The 24609-nt window shown below is 50.7% G+C and overlaps 1 protein-coding gene across 1 annotated transcript; it reads right to left on the reverse strand.

Moving 5' to 3' along the window:
* Positions 1-8557: 8557 nt before the first annotated feature.
* On the reverse strand, positions 8558-24235 carry C5AR1 (complement C5a receptor 1). The gene is made up of 2 exons (XM_003940286.4): positions 24125-24235; positions 8558-11365 (listed from the first exon to the last, which is right to left on the reverse strand). The coding sequence occupies exons 1-2, from the start codon at positions 24125-24127 to the stop codon at positions 10325-10327; spliced, it is 1044 nt and encodes a 347-aa protein (XP_003940335.1). The 5' UTR covers positions 24128-24235; the 3' UTR covers positions 8558-10324.
* Positions 24236-24609: the final 374 nt, after the last annotated feature.

Raw genomic sequence — 24609 nt, forward strand, 5'->3', positions numbered from 1 at the left:
ATAAAAATAAATTTAAAAAACACACAGAACTATGCCTGGGCTGGGCATGGTGGCTCATAGCTGTAAATCCACTACTTTGGGAGGTGGAGGCAGGTGGATCACTTGAAGTCAGGCGTTCAAGACCAGCCTGGACAACAGAGCCGAAGACCGTCCCTACTAAAAATACAAAAAGTGGCCAGGCATGGTGGTGCATGCCGGTAATCCCAGCTAATTGGGAGGCTGAGACAAGAGAATCACTTGAACCCGGAAGGCGGAGGTTGCAGTGAACCCAGGTCCTGCCATTGCACTCCAGCTTGGGCAACAGAGTGAGACTCTGTCTCAAAAAAAAAAAAAAAAGAAACCCAGAACAGTGTCTGACACAAAGTATATGCAGGTGCATGTTTCTTTCTTTTCCTTTTTTTTTTTGAGACGGAGTTTCGCTCTTGTTCAGGCTGGAGTGCAATGGCGCGATCTCGGCTCACCGCAACCTCCGCCTCCTGGGTTCAGGCAATTCTCCTGCCTCAGCCTCCTGAGTAGCTGGGATTACAGGCACGCGCCACCATGCCCAGCTAATGTTTTGTATTTTTAGTAGAGACGGGGTTTCACCTTGTTGACCAGGATGGTCTCGATCTCTTGACCTCGTGATCCACCCGCCTCGGCCTCCCAAAGTGCTGGGATTACAGGCTTGAACCACCGCGCCCGGCCGGTGCATGTTTCTTAACAGCAACCAAGACTATGTTATAAATTCCTTGTGTGTGTGTGTGTGTGTGTGTGTGTGTGTGTGTGTGTGTGTGTGATGGAGTTTCGCTCTTGGTGCCCAGGCTGGAGTGCAGTGGTGAGATCTCAGCCCACCACAACCTTCGCCTTCTGGGTTCAAGGAATTCTCCTGCCCCAACCTCCTGAGTAGCTGGGATTACAGGCATGTGCCACCAGGCCTGGCTAATTTTGTATTTTCAGTAGAGACGGGGTTTCTCCATATTGGTCAGGGTAGTCTCAAACTCCTAACCTCAGGTGATCCAGCTGCCTCAGCCTCCCAAAGTGCTGGGATATTACGGCTGTGAGCCGCTGCGCCCAGCCTGCTGTGAAATCTTAACGTGCACACACCATGCAGGCCTTAGCAAGAGGAAGCGGCTCCAGCCCCAACCTTGGAAACTCTTTCTTCAGCAGTTCTTTTAGTTTGTGGTTTTTTTCTGTGTGTGCTTTAGGGATTCAAGGGATACATTTACATATTTCTTTTGTTATTGTTGTAGAGAATGTAATCACTTTGCTAGAGGAAGCTGTTACTGATACCGGAGGCTGGGACTCACCGTCTGACCCAGGGTGCCCTCCGCTCTGTTTCCCTCTGTAGGTGACCCTGTGTTGGCCGACCCCCACCCCGGACCCCCAGAGAGAAAAACATCCCCCCAGTACCCTCCCTTGGTCTCTGTCCCAGAAGACCCCCTCCTCTCCCACATCCTGCCAGCCCCAACGCCCTGTGGGAATCGGCCCGGCCAGAAGAGATTAAGGGGAAAGAAACCGAGGTGGAACCTTCCCTTTATCAGCTCAAACTTTCTTTCTTTTTTTTTTTTTTTGAGACAGAGTCTTGCTCTTGCTCTGTTGCCAGGTGCCAGGCTGGAGTGCAGTGGTGCAATCTCAGCTCACCGCAACCTCTGCCACCCAGGTTCAAACATTTCTCCTGCCTCATCCTCCCAAGTAGCTGGGACTACAGGCGTGTGCCACCATGCCCAGCTAATTTTTGTATTTTAGTAGAGAAGTTGACCATGTTGGCCAGCATGGTCTCGATCTCTTGACCTCATGATTCTCCCTCCTCGGCCTCCCAAAGTGCTGGGATTACAGGCGTGAGCCACTGCGCCCAGCCTATCAGCTCGAACTTTCTTGGACTTGAAAAGTTTGCGAGGGTCTGTTGCTCAGATGGCCTCATCTCTGTAATCCTTATCCAGCCACTAAGTTTCTCGTCATACGAGATTTCTTGGATTCCAGCCGAGCAGGATGGCTCATGCCTGTAATCCCAGTACTTTGGGAGGCTGAGGTGGGAGGACTGCTTGAGGCCAGAATTTTGGGACCAGCTTGGCCAACAGAGTGAGGGCTGAAGCCCAGGAGAATTGCTTGAACCCGGGAGGCAGAGGTTGCAGTGAGCCAAGATCACACCGCTGCACTCCAGCCTGGGCAACAGAGCAGGACTCCGTCTCAAAAAAACAAAAACAAACCAAATCTTTTTTTTTTTTTTTTTTTTTTTTGAGACGGAGTTTCGCTCTTGTTACCCAGGCTGGAGTGCAATGGCACGATCTTGGCTCACCGCAACCTCCGCCTCCTGGGTTCAGGCAATTCTTCTGCCTCAGCCTCCTGAGTAGCTGGGATTACAGGCACACGCCACCATGCCCAGCTAATTTTTTGTATTTTTAGTAGAGATGAGGTTTCACCATGTTGACCAGGATGGTCTCGATCTCTTGACTTTGTGATCCACCCGCCTCGGCCTCCCAAAGTGCTGGGATTACAGGCGTGAGCCACCGCACCCGGCCCAAATCTTTTTTTTTTTTTTATACAGGGTCTCACTCTTCATTCAGATTGGAGTGCAGTCATGTGATCACAGCTCACCGCTCACTGCAGCCTCCATCTCCCAGGTTCAAATAATTCTCCTGAGCTGGAGCCCCAAAAGTAGCTGGGACTGCAGACTCCAGTCGCCCCACACAACTGATTTTTTATTTTTTATTTATTTATTTTTTAGAGACAGGGTCTCACCATGTTGACCAGGCTGGTCTCGATCTCTTGACCTCGTGATCCGCCCACCTCCGCCTCCCAAAGTGCTAGGATTACAGGCATGAGCCACCGCACCTGGCCCAGCTAATTTAAAAAAAAATTTTTTTTGTAGAGATGGGGTCTGTCTCTGTTGCTCAGTCTGGTCTACAATTCCTGGACTCAAGCAATCCTTCTACCTTGGCCTTCCAAAGTGCTGTGATTACAGGCATGAGCCACAGCATCTGGCTGCCCAAAATTTGTTTTAATTAGCCAGGCATGTTGAAGCAAGTCTGTAGTCCCTGCTACTCTGGAGGCTGAGGTGGGAGGCGGAGGCTGAGGTGGGAGGATCCCTTGGGTCCAGGAGGTCAAGGCTTCAGTGAACTATGAATGTACCACTGCACTCCAGCCTGGGCAACACAGAGAGACCCTGACTCCAAAAAATAATTTAAAATTAAAAAGAAAAAAATTTTTGGCCGGGCACGGTGGCTCAAGCCTGTAATCCCAGCACTTTGGGAGGCTGAGGCGGGTGGATCACGAGGTCAAGAGATCGAGACCATCCTGGTCAACATGGTGAAAACCCGTCTCTACTAAAAATACAAAAAATTAGCTGGGCATGGTGGCGCGTGCCTGTAATCCCAGCTACTCAGGTGGCTGAGGCAGGAGAATTGCCTGAACCCAGGAGGCGGAGGTTGCGGTGAGCCGAGATCGCGCCATTGCACTCCAGCCTGGGTAACAACAGCGAAACTCCGTCTCAAAAAAAAAAAAAAGAAAAAAGAAAAAAAATTTTTTAAGTATCTTAGATTTGAGTCTGAGTGCAGTGGCTTACTTCTATAATCCCAGCACTTTGGGAAGCCAAGGCGGGCAAATCACAAGGTCAATAGAACCAGACCATCCTGGCCAACACGTGAAACCCCGCCTCTACTGAAAATATTTAAAAAAAAAAAAAAATAGCTGAGAGAGGTGGCACGCACCTGTAATCCCAGGTATTCAGGAGGCTGAGGCAGGAGAACCACTTCAACCTGGGAGGCGAAGGTTGCAATGAGCCAAGATCGTGCCACCGCACTCCAGCCTGGGCAACAGAGCAGGACTCCGTCTCAAAAAAACAAAAACAAAACAAAAGTCTTAGATTTGGGAAGGCAAAGATTTTCTGGTGTCCTGGAGCTGAGGGCTGTCCCCCGGGAGTCTGGGGGCTGCTATGGGCCAAAGACAGGGTCTCTGCAGACCTCGGAAGGCAAGAGGGGGGTCAGCGTATATGCGGAGGGGGAATTCTGTCAGCCACCCTGTGAAAAGCCAAGCACCATCCCAACTCACCAGCGTTTTCCTCCTGGGAGAAACTTTGAATGAGAACATCCTACGAGATTTTTTCTTTTTCTTTCTTTCTTTCTTTTGTGTGTGTGTGTGAGACAGTCTTGCTCCGTCGTCCAAGCTGGAGTGCAATGGCGCGATCTCAGCTCACTGCAACCTCCACCTCCCAGGTTCAAACAATTCTCCTGCCTCAGCCTCCTGAGTAGCTGGGACTACAGGCACCTGCCACCACAGGTGGCTAATTTTTGCATTTGTAGTAGAGACAGGATTTCACCATGTTGGCCAGGCTTCTCTCGAACTCCTTACCTCAAATGATCCACCTGCCTCAGCCTCCCAAAGTGCTGGGATTACAGGTGTGAACCACCACACCCAGCCATCCTAGAAGGTTCTTAAGTCAATCTATATTAAATTGTCATTTTTCTAGGTCAAAAGGTGAATTTCTTTTATTTTTCTTTTATTTATTTATTTATTCCAAAAGAGACAGGGGTTGGCTGGGCACAGTGGCTCACGCCTGTAATCCCAGCATTTTGGGAGGCCGAGGCGGGCAGATCACAAAGTTCAAGAGATTAAGATCAGCCTGACCAACATGGTGAAACCCCATCTTCACTAAAAATACAAAAATTAACTGGGTGTGGTGGTGCATGCCTATAATCCCAGCTACTCAGGAGACTGAGGCAGGAGAATCACTTGAACCTGGGAGGTGGAGGTTGCAGTGAGCCAAGATTGCGCCATTGCACTCCAGCCTGGCAACAGAGCGAGATTCAGTCTCAAAAAAAAAAAGAAGAAGATGAGACAGGGGTTTCACTATGTTGCCCAGGCTGGTCTTGAACTCCTGGTCTCAAGCAGTCTTCTCACCTTGGCCTCCAAACGTGCTGAGATTATGGTCATCAGCTACCACGTCAGGCCAAAAGGTCAAATTTCAGCAGATGTGTGGAGTTCGAATGCACATTGGTGGTCTCCAGGGGTTGAGCGGGTAGAGAGTGGGGCGTGACTGCTGACGGGGGTTTCCTTTTGGGGAAAATGTTCTGGAACAAGCTATTGGTAATGGATGCACAACACTGTGAACGCATGAAATGCCACTAATGGTAAATTTTATGTTATATGCATTTTACTACCATTTTTCTTTTACTTTTTTTCGTTTCTTGAGACAGAGTGTCACTCTGTTACCCAGGCTGGAGTACGGGGGTGTGATCTCAGCTGACTGCAGCCTCCGCTGCCCTGGCCTCCCCAGGCTCAAGCAATCCTCCTGCCTCAGTCTCCGGAGTACCTGGGACTAAGGCACATGCCGTCACACCCAGCTTTTTTTTTTTTTTTGAGACGGAGTTTCGCTCTTGTTACCCAGGCTGGAGTGCAATGGCGCGATCTCAGCTCACCGCAACCTCCGCCTCCTGGGTTTGGGCAATTCTCCTGCCTCAGCCTCCTGAGTAGCTGGGATTACAGGCACGCGCCACCATGCCCAGCTAATTTTTTGCACCTTTAGTAGAGACGGGGTTTCACCATGTTGACCAGGATGGTCTCGATCTCTTGACCTCGTGATCCACCTGCCTCGGCCTCCCAAAGTGCTGGGATTACAGGCTTGAGCCACCGCGCCCGGCCCACAGTGGCCTTCTAGATCCAGCTGGAGGCCAGTGAGTGGGATCCAGGTGGTACCCATTCTAAGACAGCCCCGGTCTGCTGTTGACCAGCCTTGCCCAGGAGGGAAGTGGGCTGCAGGCTCAGATGATTGCCAAATCTGCAGCTTGGGGAATCTGCTGGCTCATCAAGTTCGGAAGGGAAGTGAATGATGGGCTTGGCTGAGTCGGGCGGGCGGAGTCCCCTTTCCGGCACCCACCCTGCTCCCTGCAGTCCCGGGATCGTATTCACTCATCCACTCTTCAGACCCGGGTGCCCCCAGTCCTGGTGCCAAAGCGCCCTCCTCTTGATCTGTATCATGTGAGCTTCCTGAGCCTCCCACCTCTCAGGGCCAGGGGGGCACCTCTCTAGACCAGCACAGTCCAACAGAAATCCACTGCGAGTGGCCAGGCGCGGTGGCTCACGCCTGTAATCCCAGCACTGTGGGAGGCTGAGGCGGGTGGATCACGAGGTCAGGAGTTCAAGACCAGCCTGACCAATATGGTGAAACCCTATCTCTACTAAAAAATACAAAAATTAGCTGGGCGTGGTGGTGCATGCCTGTAGTCCCAGCACTTTGGGAGGCTGAGGCAGGAAGATGACCTGAGGTCAGGAGTTTGAGACCAGCCTGACCAACATGGAGAAATCCCATTTCTAGTAAAATTACAAAAAACTAGCTGGGTGTAGTGGCAGATGCCTGTACTGCCAGCTTCTTGGGAGGCTGAGGCAGGAGAATCGCTTGAACCCGAGGCAGAGGTTGCAGTGAGCTGAGATCACATCATTGCACTCCAGCCTGGGCAACAAGAGTGAAATTCCGTTTCAATATATATATATATTTATAGAGAGAGAGAGAGGCAGGCACAGTGCCTGTGTTTTCAAACTCTGGTGTGTATTTTACACTCACAGCACTTCCTATCTCAAACTCGAGGACATTTCAAGTGCTCTGTAGTCTCCTGTGGCTGATGGCTGCAGTGTTACACTGCTCAGAGCCAGACTTTCCTGACTAATGCATACAGCGTCTACAGAATTCGAACATCTAACTATTGGAGCTGTGCTTCCAACCCTCCGAGGTTCTGGTGTGACATTCTAGAATCCTGTGATTCAAATAGCCTGTAACTCACATTGTAGGATCTGTTGGTTTCAATAGTCTGTGATTCCAACATTCTAAGAGTCTATGTGCGTCTAATACTCTAGCCTCCAGAGTATGTATTTATTTAGAAACAGAGTCTGACTCTGTCACCCAGGCTGGAGTGCAATGGGAAGATCTTGGCTCACTGCTATCTCTGCCTCCCGGGTTCAAGCGATTCTCATGCTTCAGCCTCCAAGTAGCTGGGACTACAGGTGTCCACCATCACACCCAGCTAACTTTTTGTATTTTTAATAGAGATGGGATTTCGCCATGTTGCCCAGGCTGGTCTTGAACTCCTGAGCTCAGGCAATTCACCTGCCTTGGTCTCTCAAAGTGCTGGGATTGCAGGCATGAGCCACCGTCCCTGGCCAGAGTCTTTGATTTAGATCAGGGTTCAGTAAACTCTGGCCCACTACTTGTTTTTGTAAATAAAGTTATATTGGAACATGGTCACACCCGTTCAATCATTGGCTGCTTCCATGAGACTGGAACAGGGTTGAATAACTGTGATGGACCTTGAGTGAACTGCTGACAGGCAAAAAAGAAAATATTTACTGTCTGGCTCTTCACAGATAAATTTACCAACTCTTGATCTATATATTCAAAGATTCTGAGAATAACAGTGGTTTCACAGATTTGTGTGTGTGTGTGTGTGTGGGTGTGTGTGTGGGTGTGTTTGCCTTCACCCAAAGTGTGTGTTTGTTTTTTCTTTCTTTCTTTGTTTTTTAAAGACGGGGTTTCACCATGTTGGTCAGGCTGGTCTTGAACTCCCGAACTCAGGTGATCCTCCTGCCTTGGCCTCCAAAGTGCTTGGATTACAGGCGAGAGCCACCACGCCCAGCCATGTGTATGTTTTTAAGATGGAGTCTTGGCCGGGCGCGGTGGCTCACACCTGTAATCCCAGCACTTTGGGAGGCCGAGGCGGGTGGATCACGAGGTCAAGAGATCGAGACTATCCTGGTCAACATGGTGAAACCCCGTCTCTACTAAAGACACAAAAACTAGCTGGGCATGGTGGCATGTGCCTGTAATCCCAGCTACTCGGGAGGCTGAGGAAGGAGAATTGCTTGAACCCAGGAGGCAGATGTTGCGGTGAGCCAAGATCGCGCCATTGCACTCCAGCCTGGGTAACAAGAGCGAAACTCCATCTCAAAAAAAAAAAAAAAAAAAAGATGGAGTCTTGCTCTGTCAGCAGGCTGGAGTGCAGTGGCGTGATCTCAGCTCACGGCAGCCTCCACCTCCCGGGATCTGAGAGGTTTCACCATGCTTTCCGCTTCTGCTTCTTCCTCATTTTCTCTTGCCACTGCCACATAAGAAGCGCCTTCCGCCTCCTGCCATGATTGTGAGACCTCCCCAGCCGTGTGGAACTGTAAGTCCAATTAAATCTCTTGTTCTTCCCAGTCTCAGGTATGTCTTTATCCACAGCAAGAAAACGGACTAATACATATTGCTAAGTCAAGTGTTCATTAGAAATAATGGGCCAAGCACAGTGGCTCACACCTGTAACCACAGCACTTTAGGAGGCCAAGCAGGCGGATCACAAGGTCAGAAGATCAAGACCATCCTGGCTAACACGGTAAAAACCCATCTCTATTAAAAATACAAAATGTTAGCCAGGAGTGGTGGTTACTCGGGAGGCTGAGGCAGGAGAATCGCTTGAACCACCCAGGAGGCAGAGGTTGCAGTGAGCCGAGATCGCACCATTGCACTCCAGCCTGAGCGACAGAGCAAGGATCCGTCTCAAAAAAAAAAAAAAAAGAAAAGAAAGAAAGAAAAAAGAAAAAAAGAAATAACACAGCATTTCAATATTCATTTTATTTTCATCATTAAAGTCATGCGTACTGGTTTTTTTTAAGCTCAAAAAGGGTTCCATACTATATGATTCCACTGAATAACATTCTTGAAATGACAACATTATAGAAATGGAGAGTAGATTCCTGGTTGCCAGGGATGAGAGGCAAGGCTGGGGTGTGGGGCTGGAGGGAGGCAGGCATCCTGGAGATCCTTGCGGTGATGGGAACCTCCTTTATCTCGACAGTATCAGCGTCAATATCCTGGTTATGAGACTACATGGTAGTTTGCAAGATGTTGCCATTGGGGGAGGCGGGACACTCAAGGCCCCTCTGCATCACCACTTAACAACTGTGTGGAGTTTGCCATGATCTCAAAATAAAAGGCATAACTTAAAAACAAAGTAAAATCAAAACTGCAGGGTTTTGGGGTTTTTGTTTGTTGAGACGGAGTCTCCCTCTGTCAACCCAGGCTGGAGGGCAATGGCGCAATCTTGGCTCACTGCAACCTCTGCCTCCAAGGTTCAAGCAATTCTCCAACCTCAGCCTCCCAAGTAGTGGGGATTACAGGTATCCACCACCACGCCCGGTTTCACCATGTTGGCCAGGCTGGTCTGGAACTCCTGACCTCAGTTGATCCGCCCACCTTGGCCTCCCGAAGAGCTGGGATTACGGGTGTGAGCCACCGCACCCAGCCTAATTTTTTCTTTCTTTTTTTTTTTTTTTTTAAAGACAGGGTTTCACCATGTTGGTCAGACTGGTCTTGAACTCCCGACCTCAGCTGGTCCGCCCACGTTGGCCTCCCGAAGTGCTGGGATTACAGGTGTGAGCCGCCGCACCTGGCCTAATTTTCTTTTTTCTTTTTCTTTTTTTTTTTTTTTTTTAAGACAGAGTTTGGCCGGGCGCGGTGGCTCAGGCCTGTAATCCCAGCACTTTGGGAGGTCGAGGCGGGTGGATCACGAGGTCAAGTGATCGAGACCATCCTGGTCAACATGGTGACACCCCGTCTCTACTAAAAATACAAAACATTAGCTGGGCATGGTGGCGCGTGCCTGTAATCCCAGCTACTCAGGAGGCTGAGGCAGGAGAATTGCCTGAACCCAGGAGGCGGAGGTTGCGGTGAGCCGAGATCGCGCCATCGCACTCCAGCCTGGGTAACAAGAGCGAAACTCCGTCTCAAAAAAAAAAAGACAGGGTTTCACCATGTTAGTCACTTGAACTCCCGACCTCAGCTGGTCCGCCCACCCTGGCCTCCCAGAGTGCTTGGATTACAGGCGTGAGCCACCATGCCCGGCCTAATTTTCTTTTTTAAATCAACTCACTTACAAGAGCCTAGATAACCTGATGGACGTCTGTTTTGTCCCAAAGAACTTTTGAGATGCCAGTTACATTTTCTCCAACTCTTCATAAAATAATTACTTTTTTTTTTAAGTGAGAATCTGTTTGTCTGCATTCTGCGTTCCCTGTTGACACCTATTGCCATGTGGAAGTACCCCAGATACACAGGTTTCTGTTTGTTTTTCAAAAGCCTGGGACGGAAAGATGGCGGGGGAGGGGGGGTGCTTTCTAGAAGGAAGCGTTCACCTCGCTAGTGAGGAGGATGAGGAGGATTCGGCTGGAAGTGGAGAGACAAGCCTGGAAAAGGCAGGACGCGTGGGGGACAGCGAGAGCGCTAAGAGAACGCCATCCCACGAAGAGTGGACTGAAAACAAGCGGAAGGACAGTGGCCGGGAAGGAAGGGGACATCAGCCACGGTGGCCCACAGGGCTATCGCCTACACCGCCTGGCTCTTCTCGGCCGTGGTGTCCACTGTGGAGCGTGTGAATGACTTGCTCTCCCTGACCATGGACTCTTCAGTCAGCACGTTCCGGAGGAGGCTGGGGAGGGATTTCCGCAGCCGGGCCTGGATGCCGTGGCCGGCCACCACGTAGATGACGGGGTTGATGCAGCAGTTGATGTAGGCAAAGGAGATACACAGGGAGTCCAGCTTCTTCAGCTGCTTGAAGGTGGGTGACTTGGGCTCCACAAAAGACATCATCATCCCCGTCACCTGGTAGGGCAACCAGAAGATAAAGAAACTGACCACCACCGCCACCACCACCTTGAGCGTCTTGGTGGACCGCGTGGCCCTGCGGCTCCACGTCCGGATCAGGAGGAAGGTGTAACAGACCGTGAGCGTGAGCAGCGGCCACAGGAAGCCCAGGACCAGCCGGACGATGGCCACGGCTCGCTCCCGCTGTTTGCCGGCCTCGCCGTAGTCCACGCCACACTGCGTCTTTGGTGGAAAGTACTCCTCCCGGACCACACGGTAGAGGAAGGAGGGTATGGTCAGCAGCAGGGCTAAGCCCCAAGCCATGGCGCAGGCCACCCAGGCCAGGCGGGCCCCTCGGAAGTTCTGGCACCAGATGGGGTTGAACACCAGCAGGAAGCGGTCGGCGCTGATGGTGGCCAGGAGCAGGATGCTGGCGTACATGTTGAGCAGGATGAGGGAGGGCAGGATGCGGCACGCGGTCCTGCCAAAGGGCCAGTGGTTCTCCTGCACGATGGACGTGAACAAGACGGGCAGCGCCAGGCAGGACAGTAAGTCGGCCACCGCCAGGTTGAGGAACCAGATGGCGTTGATGGTCCGCTTGGCTTCACATGCCGTCACCCAGACCACGAGGGCGTTCCCCAGCACTCCCACCACGAAGACGACTACGTAGATGACCAAGGCCAGGATGTCTGGAATCTGCAGCTTGTAAGATGTCTTATCCACCGGGATGTCGGGATCCAGAGTCGCGTAATCATAATCAGGGGTGGAATGACTGAAGGGGTCCTAGATGGGATCGGAGAGACCGGAGAGGATGAGACACGTGCCAGGGGAGGGGTGTCCCGGCTCGGGCGTGTGGCATTTCCCCCCTGTGGCTTGTTCTCACTAGGAAATGGGGATGCTGAGGGCTGAGAGTCAGCTAGGGTGTCACACCACATATTAAAATACTGAGGCAGATGCAGAGGCTCACACCTATAATCCCAGCACTTTGGGAGGCCAAGGTGGGCAGATCACCTGAGGTCAGGAGTTCGAGACCAGCCTGGCCAACATGGTGAAATCCCGCCTTTACTAAAAATACAAAAATTGGCCAGACGTGGCGGTGGGTACCTGTAATCCCAGCTTCTTAGGAGGCAGAGGCAGGAGAATCACCTGAACCCAAGAGGTAGGGGTTGTAGTGAGCCAAAATAGCATCATTGCACTCCAGTCTGGGTGACAAGAGTGAAATTTCATTTCAAAAAATATACATAAATATATATAGAGAGAGGTAGACATTGCGGCTCACGTCTGTAATCCCTGCACTTTGGGAGGCTGAGGTGGGCAGACTGCTGGAGCCCAGGAGTTGGAGAATAGCCTGGGCAACATGGCAAAATTCTGTCTCTACTGAAAATACAAAAATTAGCTGGGCGTGGTTGTGCGTGCCTGTAATCCCAGCTACTCATCAGGCTGAGGTGGGAGAATTACCTGAGCCGAGGAGACGGAGGTTGCGGTGAGCAGAGATCACTGCACTCCAGCCTGGTGACACTAAAAGGGTTCCATTCTGGTTTGGCACCTTGCCAGCCTGCCACCTCTCCCCTCAGTCCCATCCCGTGAAGCCCCTGGGCTTCCCCACTGCCCAGCAACCTAATGGTTAAAGTCTAGCCCTACTGCAAGGCTGTAGCCACGACCCATTCAGGACACACTGCTTGTTAAATTATTATTATTATCATTTTTAGAGACTGAGTCTCACTCTGTTGCCCAGGCTGGAGTACAGTAGCGCAATCCTGGCTCACTCCAACTTCCACCTCCTGAGTTCAAGCAATTCTCCAGCCTCAGCCTCCCGAGTAGCTGGGATTACAGGTGGGCACCACCACGCCTAGTTAATTTTTGTATTTTGGGCAGAGATGGGGTTTCACCATGTTGGTCAGGCTGGTCTCAAACTCCTGACCTCGTGACCCACCCGCTTCGGCCTCCCAAAGTGCTGGGATTACAGGTGTGAGCCACCGCACCCAGCCATTCCCATAGTTTGAACCAAGAAGGAATAGTTGATGAAGCTTAGAAAAAGAACCCACGCCCACAAAACACCCATGACTATACATAAAGCCCCGCATTGCCCAATCTGATTGCATGCTCTTGTCACACTCTGAACCTGTGTGAACCCAGCCAGCAGGGAATGCAGGCATCTGTAGATTGGAAACCATGGTTCCCGTTGTGCAATAATGCAGTGAGCTAAGACAGACAAATGAAAGCAGACCGTCTTTACTTCAAATCTGGATTTTTTTTCACCATGGATTTTTTTGCATTAATTTTGATTCTTCAAAAGATTGTATAAAATCCATCTGTGGGTGACCAGAAGAAAATAAGAAAAAAAAAGATTGTATAAAAATATTATTTTAAAAAAATTTCTAGAGCCGGGGCGTGGTGGCTTATGCCGGTAATCCCAGCACTTTGGGAGGCTGAGGCAGGTGGATCACAAGGTCAGGAGTTCGAGACCAGCCTGGCCAACATGGCGAAACCCTGTCTCTACTTTAAAAAATACAAAAATTAGCTGGGCGTGGTGGTGCACATCTGCAATCTCAGCTACTTGAGAGGCTGAGGCAGGAGAATCACTTAAACCCAGGAGGCAGAGGTTGCAGTGAGCCGAGGTTGCGCCACTGCACTCCAGCCTGGGTGCCAGAGCAAGACTCCATCTCAAAAAAAAAAAAAAAAAAAAAATTTAGGGACAGGGTCTCTGTCACCCAGGCTGGAGTGCAGTGGCAAGATCATGGCTCACTGTGGCCTGGACCTCCGAGGCTCAAGTGATCTTCCCACCTCAGCCTCCCAAGTAGCTATGACCACAGGCACACGCCACCATGTCTGGCTTTTTTTTTTTTTTTTTTTTTTTTTGAGACAGAGGCTCGCTCTGTCACCCAGGCTGGAGTGCAGCAGCACAATCTCAGCTCACTGCAACCTCCACCTCCCGGGTTCAAGGGATTCTCCTGCCTCAGCCTCCTGAGTAGCTGGGACTACAGGTGTGTGCCACCACGCCCGGCTAATTTTTTGTATTTCAGTAGAGACGGGGTTTCACCATGTTGGCCAGGATGATCTCAATTTCCCAACCTTGTGATCCGAGGTTGGTTAATTTTTAGTAGAGATGGGGTCTTGCTGTGTTGCCAGGGTTGGCCTCAAACTCCTGGCCTCAAACAATCCACCTGCCTCAGCCTCCCAAAGTGCTGGATTACACACATGAGCCTAGGGGAATGCTTTCGCCCTGGGCTCCAGTAGTCCAGTAGCGGCAGGCTCAGGATGGCACTCAGGTTAGGAGCACTGGAGTCTGTCCCCTGGAGTTCCGATCCTGACTGCCCTATGTGAAGCCTGCGTGCTCTGCAAGCTCCTCTACTGCTCCACGCCTCCTTTTTTCTCCATGTTAACTCCCACAGAGAGCCAGGCAGCCCATCTGTTCTGATACCGTTTGTTTCTGTTTTCGTTTTTTGAGACAGTTTCGGTCTTGTGGCCCAGACCGAAGTGCAATGGCGCCATCTCGGTTTACTGCAACCTCTGCCTCCCGGGTTCAAGAGATTCTCCTGTCTCAGCCTCCCAAGTAGCTGGGATTACAGGAATGCACCACCACACCTAGCTAATTCTGTATTTTTAATAGAGACAGGGTTTCTCCATGTTGGTCAGGCTGGTCTCGAACTCCTGACCTCAGGTGATCTGCCTGCCTCAGCCTCCTAAAGTGCTGGATTACAGGTGTAAGCCACTGTGCCCAGCCTGACTGGTATCACTTCAAAACCCTAAGCCATTAGGAGGAGTTGTCAATTTCAAGTCGATTTTGCTGATTTTTTTTAGGTGGAGTCTTCCTCTGTCCCCTGGCTTTCCTATACGAAGTGGTAGTTTGAGATCTATAACTTTGATTAGATTTAGGTTCAATTTTTTTTTTTTTTTTTTTTTTTTGGCAAAAATTACTTCATACACGGTTCTGTGTCTTTCCTGCTGACTCACATCAAGGGCACCGAGTGTCCAATTGTCTCTCTTCTTGAGACACTAAGATTGATTGTGGGATCACGGTGCCAACCCTGAACAAAATGTTTGGGGGCAGCCAGAGGAAGATACAAAGAGGAATGAGAAACAGATTTTTTTGATCAAGCATTGTGGCTCATCACACCTGTGATCCCAGCACTTGGGAGGCCAAGGTGGGAGGACTGCTTGAGCCCAGGAGTTAGAGACCAGCGTGGGAAACACAGCAAGACCCCTGTCGCTACAAAAAAAAAAACCTTAAAAAGTAGCCAGGTATGGTGCGGTGCTCCTGTGGTCCTAGATCAGGCGTCCCCAAACTTTTTACACAGGGGGCCAGTTCACTGTCCCTCAGACCGTTGGAGGGCCGCCACATACTGTGCTCCTCTCACTGACCACCAATGAAAGAGGTGCCCCTTCCTGAAGTGCGGCGGGGGGGCCCGGATAAATGGCCTCAGGGGGCCGTATGCGGCCCGCAGGCCGTAGTTTGGGGACGCCTGTCCTAGATGCTTGGAAGGGTGAGGCAGGAGGATCCCTGGAGCTTAGGAGGTCGAGGCTGCAGTGAGCTATGATCACATCACTGCACTCCAGCCTGGACAAGAGTGAGACCCTCTCTCACAAAAATAATAAAAATGTCACAGGTAGGTGGTGACTATTTGGGGCCAGTGGTGCAGGGTAGAAGAATTTACCAAGACAGATGTCGGTAAAGAAAAGCAGATTTAGGCCAGGAGCTGTGGTTCACGCCTGTAATCCCAGCACTTTGAGAGGCTGAGGTGGGCGGATCACGAGGTCGAGATATCGAGACCATCCTGGCCTGCGCAACATGGTGAAACCCCGTCTCTACTAAAAAATACAAAAATTAGCTGGGCGTGGTGGCGTGCACCTGTAGTCCCAGCTACTAGGGAGGCTGAGGCAGGAGAATTGCTTGGACCCAGGAGGCGGAGGTTGCAGTGATCCGGGATTGCGCCACTGCACTCCAGCCTGGGTGACACAGCGAGACTCTGTTTCAAAAAAAAAAGGAAAAGAAAAAGGAAAAAAAAATGCCATTTCACTGATGAAGAAGCAGGAGGCACCAGAGCCTGTTCCAGATCATGCAGACAGGATGTGGACCCACACAAGCCAGGACTCAAACCAGACGGGCTGCCCCCGACCATTTCTAAGGGGGGAGTTCTGTGACCCATGGAGCTAGTGCAGTCCTGAAGGCCACTTTGACACCAACCCAGAGAAAAGGGGACAGCAAGGAATAGATGTCATGATGGAAATACTGAGTGCTGGATTTGCAGCTCTAAATATTTGAATTTGCATACAGTGTTTTATACCTTGAAAACACTCACCTTAGGCCCACCTCAGTGGCTTACACCTCAGATCCCAGCGCTTTGGGAGGTTTAGGCGGGTGGCTCACGAGGTCAGGAGTTCAAGACCAGCCTGGTTGGCCAGGCGCGGTGGGTCACGCCTGTAATCCTAGCACTTTGGAAGGCTGAGGTGGGTGGATCACCTGAGGTCAGGAATTCAAGACCAGCCTGGTCATCATGGTGAAACCCCATCTTTCAAAAAAAAAAAAAAAAAGACCAGCCTGGCCAAGATGGTGAAACCCTGTCTCTACTAAAACTACAAAAATATTAGCCAGGCGCAGTGGCAGGCACCTGTAATCCCAGCTACTCAGGAGGCTAAAGCAGAAGAGTTGCTTGAACCCGGGAGGCGGAGGCTGCAGTGAGCTGAGATCGCACCACTGCACTCCAGCTTTTTTTTTTTTTTTTGAGGCAAGGTCTCACTCTGTCACCCAGGCTGAAGCTTAGGGGCGCGATCTCAGCTTACAGCAGCCTCAACTTTTCAGGCTCAAGCGATCCTCCTGCCTCAGCCTCCCAAGCACCCAGGACTATAGGTGTATACTACTACACCCAGCTAATTTTCAATTTTTTGTAAAGGGGAGGTCTCACTGTGTTCTCCAGGCTGGTCTCGAACTCCTGGGCTCAAGCAATCCTTCTGCCTTGGTCTCCCACAGTGCTGGGAATACAGGTATGGATCACCACGCCCAGCCACACTCTTTTTATGTTTCCTTTTTTTCTGGCGACAGAGTCTCGCTCTGTCACCCAGGCTGGAGTGCAGTGGCATGATCTCAGCTCACCGCAACTTCCGCCTCCTGGGTTCAAGCAATTCTCCTGCCTCAGCCTCCCGAGTAGCTGGGCTATAGGCACCTGCTGCCATACACAGCTAATTTTATGTATTTTAGTAGAAATGGGGTTTCACCATGTACACCAGGCTGGTCTGGAACTCCTAAGCTCAGGCAATCCACCCACCTCCGCCTCCCAAAGTGCTGAGATTACAGGGGTGAGCCACTGCATCTGGCCTTTTTTTTTTTTTTTTGAGACGGAGTTTCGCTCTTGTTGCCCAGGCTGGAGTGCAATGGCGCGATCTCGGCTCACCGCAACCTCCGCCTCCTGGGTTCAGGCAATTCTCCTGCCTCAGCCTCCTGAGTAGCTGGGATTACAGGCACGCGCCACCACGCCCAGCTAGTTTTTTGTATTTTTAGTAGAGACGGGGTTTCACCATGTTGACCAGAATGGTCTCGATCTCTCGACTTCATGATCCACCCGCCTCGGCCTCCCAAAGTGCTGGGATTACAGGCTCGAGCCACCACGCCCGGCTGGAGTCAGGGTCTTGATCTGCTGCCAGACACCATGTTGCAGTGGTGTGATCATGCATCACTGTCACCTCCACCCCTCCAGCTCAAGCGATCCTCCTGCCTCAGCCTCTTGAGCAGCTAGGACTACAGTTGTGCACCACCACACCCAGCTAATTTTTTTTTTTTTTTTTTTTTCTGAGACATAGTCTCGCTCTGTTCCCCAGGCTGGAGCGCAGTGACGCAATCTCAGCTCACTGCAACCTCCACCTCTGGATTCAAGCGAGTCTCTTACCTTCAGCCTCCTGAGTAGCTGGGACTACAGGTGCCTGCCACCACGCCCATCAGATTTTTATATTTTTAGTAGGGATGGGGCTTCACCATGTTGGCCAGGATGGTCTCAATCTCTTGACCTCGTGATCTACCTGTCTCAGCCTCCCAAAGTGCTGGGATTACAGGCGTGAACCACCTCACCCGACCTCTTTTTTTTTTTTTTTTTTTTTTTTCCAATGTTGCCCAGGCGGGCCTCAAACTCATAACCTCGCCCTGTCAAGCGCCAGGACAACTGGCCTGAGCTACTGCTTTAATTTCCAGTTCCCTTTCATTGCCCCTCCCAAGGCTAGCCAGGCCATGGTCACTGGGCATTTACCGGTAGAATCATACCCATGAGTAAATTGTGGAAAGATGTCAGTATCCGCTAACGAGTGGATGACAAAGCATGTAGTGGAATATTACTCAGCAATGAAAACAGAGTGCCGACACGTGCTACAGTGTGATGAGTCTTGAAAGCATGATGCTAAGTGAAGGCAGCCAGTCACAAAAGGCCACATGGTATATGACTCCATTTCTATGAAACCTCCAGATTAGGCAAATCCATAGAGGCAGAAAGTAGATTGGCAGTTGCCAGGGGCTGGGGAGTGAGGGGTGGGCAGCGAGCATTAACAAGCGTGGGGTTTCTATTTGGGATATAAAAAGGTTTTGCGGCCTGGTGCGATGGCTCACGCCTGTCATCTCAGCAGTTTAGGAGGACAAGGTGGATGGATCACCTGAAGTCAGGAGTTCAAGACCAGCCTGGCCAATATGGTGAAACCCCATCTCTACTGAAAATACAAAAATTAGCCAGTGTGTCAGTTCACATCTGTAATCCAAGCTACCTAGGAGGCTGAGGCAGGAGAATCACTTGAACCCAGGAGGTGGAGGTTACAGTGAGCTGAGATTGGGCCACAGCACTCCAGCCTGGGCTGAGCAAGACTCTATCTCAAAAATTTAAAAAGATAGAAAGATGGATAGATTTAAATGGATGGATGGGTGGATGGATGGATAGATAATGAATAGGTACATGAGTGGATGCGTGGATGATGGATAGACAGAGATTGATAGATAGGCAATGGATAGATATGTGATTGGGAGATAGATGGTGGATAGATAGATAGATAGATAGATAGATAGATAGATAATGTGCTGGGCACGGTGGCTCATGCCTGTAACCCCAGCACTTTGGGAGGCCAAGTAGGGCGGATCACTTGAGGTTAGGAGACTGAGACCAGCCTGGCCAACATAGCAAAACCCCGTCTCCACTAACAGTACATAAATATTAGCTGGGTATGGTGGTGCCTGCCTGTAATCCCAGCTACTTGGGAAGCTGAGGCAGGAGAATCCCTTGAACTCGGGAGGTAGAGGTTGCGGTGAGCCAAGATTGCACCACTGCACTCCAGCCTGGGTGACAGAGCAAGACTGTCTCAAAAAAAAAAAAAAGATAGCTACGTAATGATGGGTGGATGGATGGATGGATAATGGAGAGAGAGATAAATCTGGGAGGTCTGGGTAAAATGTATACGTATATGAGTCTGTTTCATTCCTGTCATTTTTCTCTAAGTCTGAAAATATTTCCAAATAGAAGGTTCACTTTTAAAAAATATTTTCCTTGGTAAACAGCCCCGGCCCTCAGCCACCCACTTCTGCTATTCCCCCTTCCAGCACCCTAACTTCCTGTTTTGTACCCGGGACACTCACACTCCAGGTCCGCATACTGATGTCACTAAAGAGTTCATGCTAGGTGCAGCAGGAAGCCCTAGACCCTGCCCAGGGGTCCTCTGCACTTTGGCACATTGTTAAATATTCTGAATGTCACCCTTGGCTGTGACACTTGAAGGTAACTTTTGCCTCTGCTGATTTCACAAGTGCCCACAATCCTTGGCTGCAGAATGACTCAGACTCTCCTAAGGGCAGCGTCCCCACCACGTACCCTGACACTGCCTTGTCATTCCCACATCAGCTGACAAAGCTCCTTTCCTTGCATGAGCTCACTTCGTCCTTTCCTCTGACTGACTTCAGAAAAGCAGAGAAAAGATGCTGATTCTAACCTCCTGTGGTTTCCAGGACTGTCAGATGCAATCGGCTTGCAAAGTTTTGCCCCTGCAGGACCTCTCCAAAGACTAGAAATAATGGAGTGTCAGAGAGAGGGGACTGGCTAAATTGATGATGGTACATCCAGGCAACGGAATACTATACAGCCATCAAAAAGAATGAAAAAGTTGGCCAGTTGCAGTGGCTCATACCTGTAATCCTAGCACTTTGGGAGGCTGATATAGGGGGATTGCTTGAGCCCAGAAGTTCAAGATCAGCTGGGTATACAACACCCTATCTCTACAAAACAATTAAGAGAAAAAAAAAATGAGGAAGTTGTTTATATAATGATGTGGAAAGACCCCCCAGGTCTAGGGTGAGGCCAGGTGCCATGGCTCATGCCTGTAATCCCAACTGCCTGAGAGGCTGAAGCAGGAGAATTGCTTGAATCTGGGAAGCGGAAGTTGCAGTGAGCTGAGATCATGCCACTGCACTCCAGCCTGGGTGGCAGGGCGACACTCTGTCCCAAAAAAAAAAAAAAAAAAAAAAAAAAAATAGAAAAAGAAAGAAAAGATAGAGAGAAAGGAGGAGGAAGAAAGGAAGGAGAGAAGGAAGGAAGGGCAGGGAGGGAGGGAGGGGAGGGGAAGGGAGGGAGGGAAGGAGGTTGCCCATCCCTGGGAATCAGATTTTATAATTCTAGAAACCCAATCATTGGTCCAAAGATGTAAGCAGAGGTACAGTTAGGTTTTAAAGAGTGAATATTAGGCCGGGCGCGGTGGCTCGTGCCTGTAATCCTAACATTGCGGGAGGCTGAGGCAGGTGGATCACTTGAGCCCAGGAGTTTCAGACCAACCTGGGCAACATAGCGAGATGCCATCTCTACAAAAATATAAAAATTAGCCTGGTACGGTGGTGCATGCCTATAGTCCCAGCTACTTAGGAGGCTGAAGTGGGAGGATCACCCAAGCCCATGGAGGTTAAGGCTGCAGTGAGCCACGATGCACTACAGCCAGCATGACAGAGAGACCCTATCCCCTCACCAAAAAAATTGCCAGGCGTGATGGCTCATGCCTATAATCCCAGCACTTTGGGAAGCCGAGGCGGGAGCATCACAAGGTTAGGAGTTCAAAACCAGCCTGGCCAACATGGTGAAACCCTATCTCTACTAAAAAAAAAATTAAAAGTTAGCTGTGTGTGGTGGTGTGTACCTGTAATACCAGCTACTTGGGAGGCTGAGGCAGGAGAATCATCAGAATCCAGGAGTCAGAGGTGCTCTGAGCCAAGATTATACCACTGCCCTCCAGCCTGAGCAACAGAGCAAGACTCCGTGTCAAAAACAACAAAAAGACCAAATATTGGAAGCAACCTAAATTTCCATTGACAGGGGATGAAGCCTCCTATTGGCATATTACTCAGCTGATGAAAGAAAGCAAGAAAGAAGCCCCAGTCTCATCAACACAGCAAGACCCCCCCACCCACCCACAAAAAGTTTTCAATCAAGCTGAGTGTGGCGGCATGGACCTGCAGCGCCATCTGCTCAGAAGCAGGGGTGGGAGGCCTCAGTAGACCCTGTCTCCAAAAACAGAAAAAAAAGGAGGAGGAGGAGGCAACTCCCTCGAAATACACAGAAATGGAGTACCTTCCTCAAAGATGTTTCAGGGGAAATTCACAAATGCCTTCATACATTGCCTCTCGTATGCCGTAAGCGCTCAATAAATGCTAGTCAATAATACTGTATGTTAGTCACGAAAAAAGCCAGGTGTGGAGTACTGTACAAAACATACTGCTATTTGCAAGGCGGGGAAAGGACAAAAATGCCACCCACATTGAGCGCCAACCGTATGCCAGGTACTGTTACAAGAACTTTTCATGCCTTAGCTCATTCAATTCTCTCAACTAGCCTACGATGTGGGTTCTGGTATTATCCTTACCTTAAAGATAAGGAGAAGGAGCCGGGGCACAGTGGCTCACGCCTGTAATGCCAGCACTTTGGGAGGCTGAGGCAGGAAGATTGCTTGAGGCTAGGACTTCAAGACCAGCCTGGCCAACATGGTGAAACCCCATCTCTGCTAAAAACACAAAAATTAGCCAGGCATGGTGGCAGGTATCTGTAGTCCCAGACACTCAGGAGGCTGAGGCAGGAGAATCGTTTGAACCCAGGAGGCGGAGGTTGCAGTGAGCTGAGATCGCACCGTTACGCTCCAGCCTGGGCAACAAGAGCAAAACACTGTCTCAAGAAACAAAAAAGATGCAGCCATAACAAAGAGTGAGTTCATGTCCTCTGCAAGGACATGGATGAAGCCGAAAACCATCACTCTCAGCAAATTAACACAGGAACAGAAAACCAAACACCATATGTTCTCACTCATAAGTGGGAGCTGAACAATGAGAACACATGGACACAGGGAGGGGAACATCACACACCGGGGCCTGTTGGAGGGTGGGGGGCTAGGGGAGGGACAGCATTAGGATAAGTAGCTAAGGTAGATGACGGGGTGATGGGTGCAGCAAACCAGCACGCACGTGTAGACCTATGTAACCTGCACGTTCTGCACGTGTGTCCCAGAACTGAAAGGTATAATTAAAAAAAAAAAAAAGATAAGGGGAGAGAAGCACAGAGAGGCCAGATCTCTGCAGCTGGTTTACAGTAGAGACGGAAGCTGAGCTCGCTTTTGGGGTTCCCCAAATCACACTAGTCCTTACTTTGTTCCCTAAACATCTGTGCTCTCAGGCATCTGCAGACTGTTTCTGGAAAGATCCACCAGAAACTGGCATCCCATTATTGCTTGAGTAGCGGAGGCAATGAAAAGGAGTCAGAGGGTCAGGCGTGGTGGCACGCACCTGTAATCCCAGCCCTTTGGGAGACCAACGTGGGTGGATCACCTGAGGCCAGGAGTTCGAGACCAGCCTGGCCAACATGGTGAAACCCCGTCTCTACTAAAAATACAAAAAATTAGCCAAGCGTGGTGGCACATGCCTGTAATCCCAGCTACTTGGGAGGCTGAGGCAGGAGAATCGCTTGAACCTAGGAGGTGGAGGCTGCAGTGAGCAGAGATCACAGCATTGCACTCCAGCCTGGGTGACAAGAGCAAATCTCGGGCTCAAAAAAAAAAAGAGAAGGGAAGAGGAGGGAAGAGGAGTCAGAGGCTCCGAGGTGAGCAGGGAGAATGGGGTTTTTACCAAGTATCCTTAGATATTTTGGAATGCGTTTTGGAAAGAAAAAAAAAAGCAGCAGCAGAGTCCTGTTTGCCCAAGTCGGATCTCGAGGGTGGGATGAAGGAATGAAGCAACATCAGACCCCTCCCCGGTCCATCCAAATCATCTTCCGTTTCCTCTTTCTCAAAGATGAAGCAAAGCAAGCGCCCGTGTTACAGCAGGTGCTGAATCGCAGCTCTGCTGGCTCAGTGCCCAGACCTCCGGACGCAGGGATGACAGGGGACCCTCATTTAGCCTGGGCGCATTCCCTCTGACACTCCCAGAACCCGTGGCATAACCTGGTTCTGCCACCAACCATGGAGGGTCCCCAGACATCTCTGCACCTGCTTGGTCCTCAGTTTCCCCATCTCTATCATACAGAACATCTGAAACAACCGGGCACAATGGCCTTATGCCAGTAATCCCAGAGTTTTTGGGGGGCCAAGGTGGGAGGATGGCTTGAGGCCAGGAGTTCGAGACCAGCCCTGGCAACATAGCAAGAACCCATCGCTATAGCAATAAAAATTTAAAAACTAGCCAGACATAGTGGTGTGTGCTGGGGGGGTCCCAGCTACTTAGGAGGCTGAAGTGGGAGGATCGCTTGAGCCCAGGAGTTCAAGGCTGCAGTGAGCTATGATGGTGCCACTGCACTCCACCCTGGGCAACAGAGCAAGACCCCAAGTCGAAAAAGAAAAGAACATTCTGGCCGGGTGCGGTGGCTCACACCTGTAATCCCGGCACTTTGGGAGGCCGAAGCAGGCAGATCATGAGGTCCAGAGATTGAGACCATCCTGGCCAACACGGTGAAGCCCCATCTCTATTAAAATACAAAAAATTAGCCGGGTATGGTGGTGAGTGCCTGCAGTCCCAGCTACTCAGGAGGCTGAGGCAGGGGAATTGCTTGAACCCTGTAGGCGGAGGTTGCAGTGAACGGAGATTTCTTCACTTGCAGAATTCTCTTTTTAAAAAATAGAGATGGGGTCTCACTATGTTGGCCAGGCTGGTCTTGAACTCCTGGCCTCAAGCGATCCTCCCGCCTTGGTTTCCCAACGTGCTGGGATTACAGGCGTGAGCCATCATGCCCGGCTGCAAATGCTTCGTCACCTTACAAGACCCAACTCAAAGGTCCCTCCGCTGAGGAATCTTCTCGGGACCCCAGCCCTGTGAGGTCGCTATGGCTCCCCCAATCTCGACAATCTGACTCCCATGGCCATATCCCGGCCCTGGTGTGCCAGAGTCTGGGATGTGGGAGACAGGGAAAGAGGCAGGTGGAAGATGGGGAGAGAGAGGAAGGAAAGGGAGAGGCAGACAGCGTTGATGGTGAGAGCTGGGGAAGAGACGGGCTCCGGAGAGCAGAGACGGGAGGGACCCAGGGCAAAGCTTCCTGCTCCCAGGCCCCTTCGAGCAAGACTCACCATGTTCTGGTCTTCTGAGCTCCCCGAGGATGGAAGGTCCCTCCCGCCCCAGGGCTGTGGTTTTTAAAGCCCTGAGGGAAGATGCAGGGAGGAAATGACCGTCTTTCTCTCTGGGGCTCTCATTGGTCTGCACCCTGGCCACTGAGGCTGGAGCTCCCTCTGCGGGGCACACACCCAGGGGACTCTAACCACCTCCTCCCAGGCAGAGAAGGGAGGGCTGCGCTTGGAAAACCGAGGAAGTTCCTGCGCCAGCTCAGCCCCTCTCCTGGCCTCAGTTTCTCTATCTGGGGCCCTCTCTCTCTCGGTGTTGTTTTGTGTTTTGTTTTGTTTTGTTTTGTTTTTTTCTGAGACAGAGTCTTGCCCTATTGCCCAGGCTGGAGTGCAGTGGTGCAACCTTGGCTCATTGCAACCTCTGCCTCCCGGGTTCAAGTGATTCTCCTGCCTCACACTCCCAAGTAGCTAGGATTACAGGTGTGTATCATCCT

This window comes from Saimiri boliviensis, chromosome 14, assembly GCF_048565385.1.
Source record: "Saimiri boliviensis isolate mSaiBol1 chromosome 14, mSaiBol1.pri, whole genome shotgun sequence".
NCBI classification, from domain to species: domain Eukaryota; kingdom Metazoa; phylum Chordata; class Mammalia; order Primates; family Cebidae; genus Saimiri; species Saimiri boliviensis.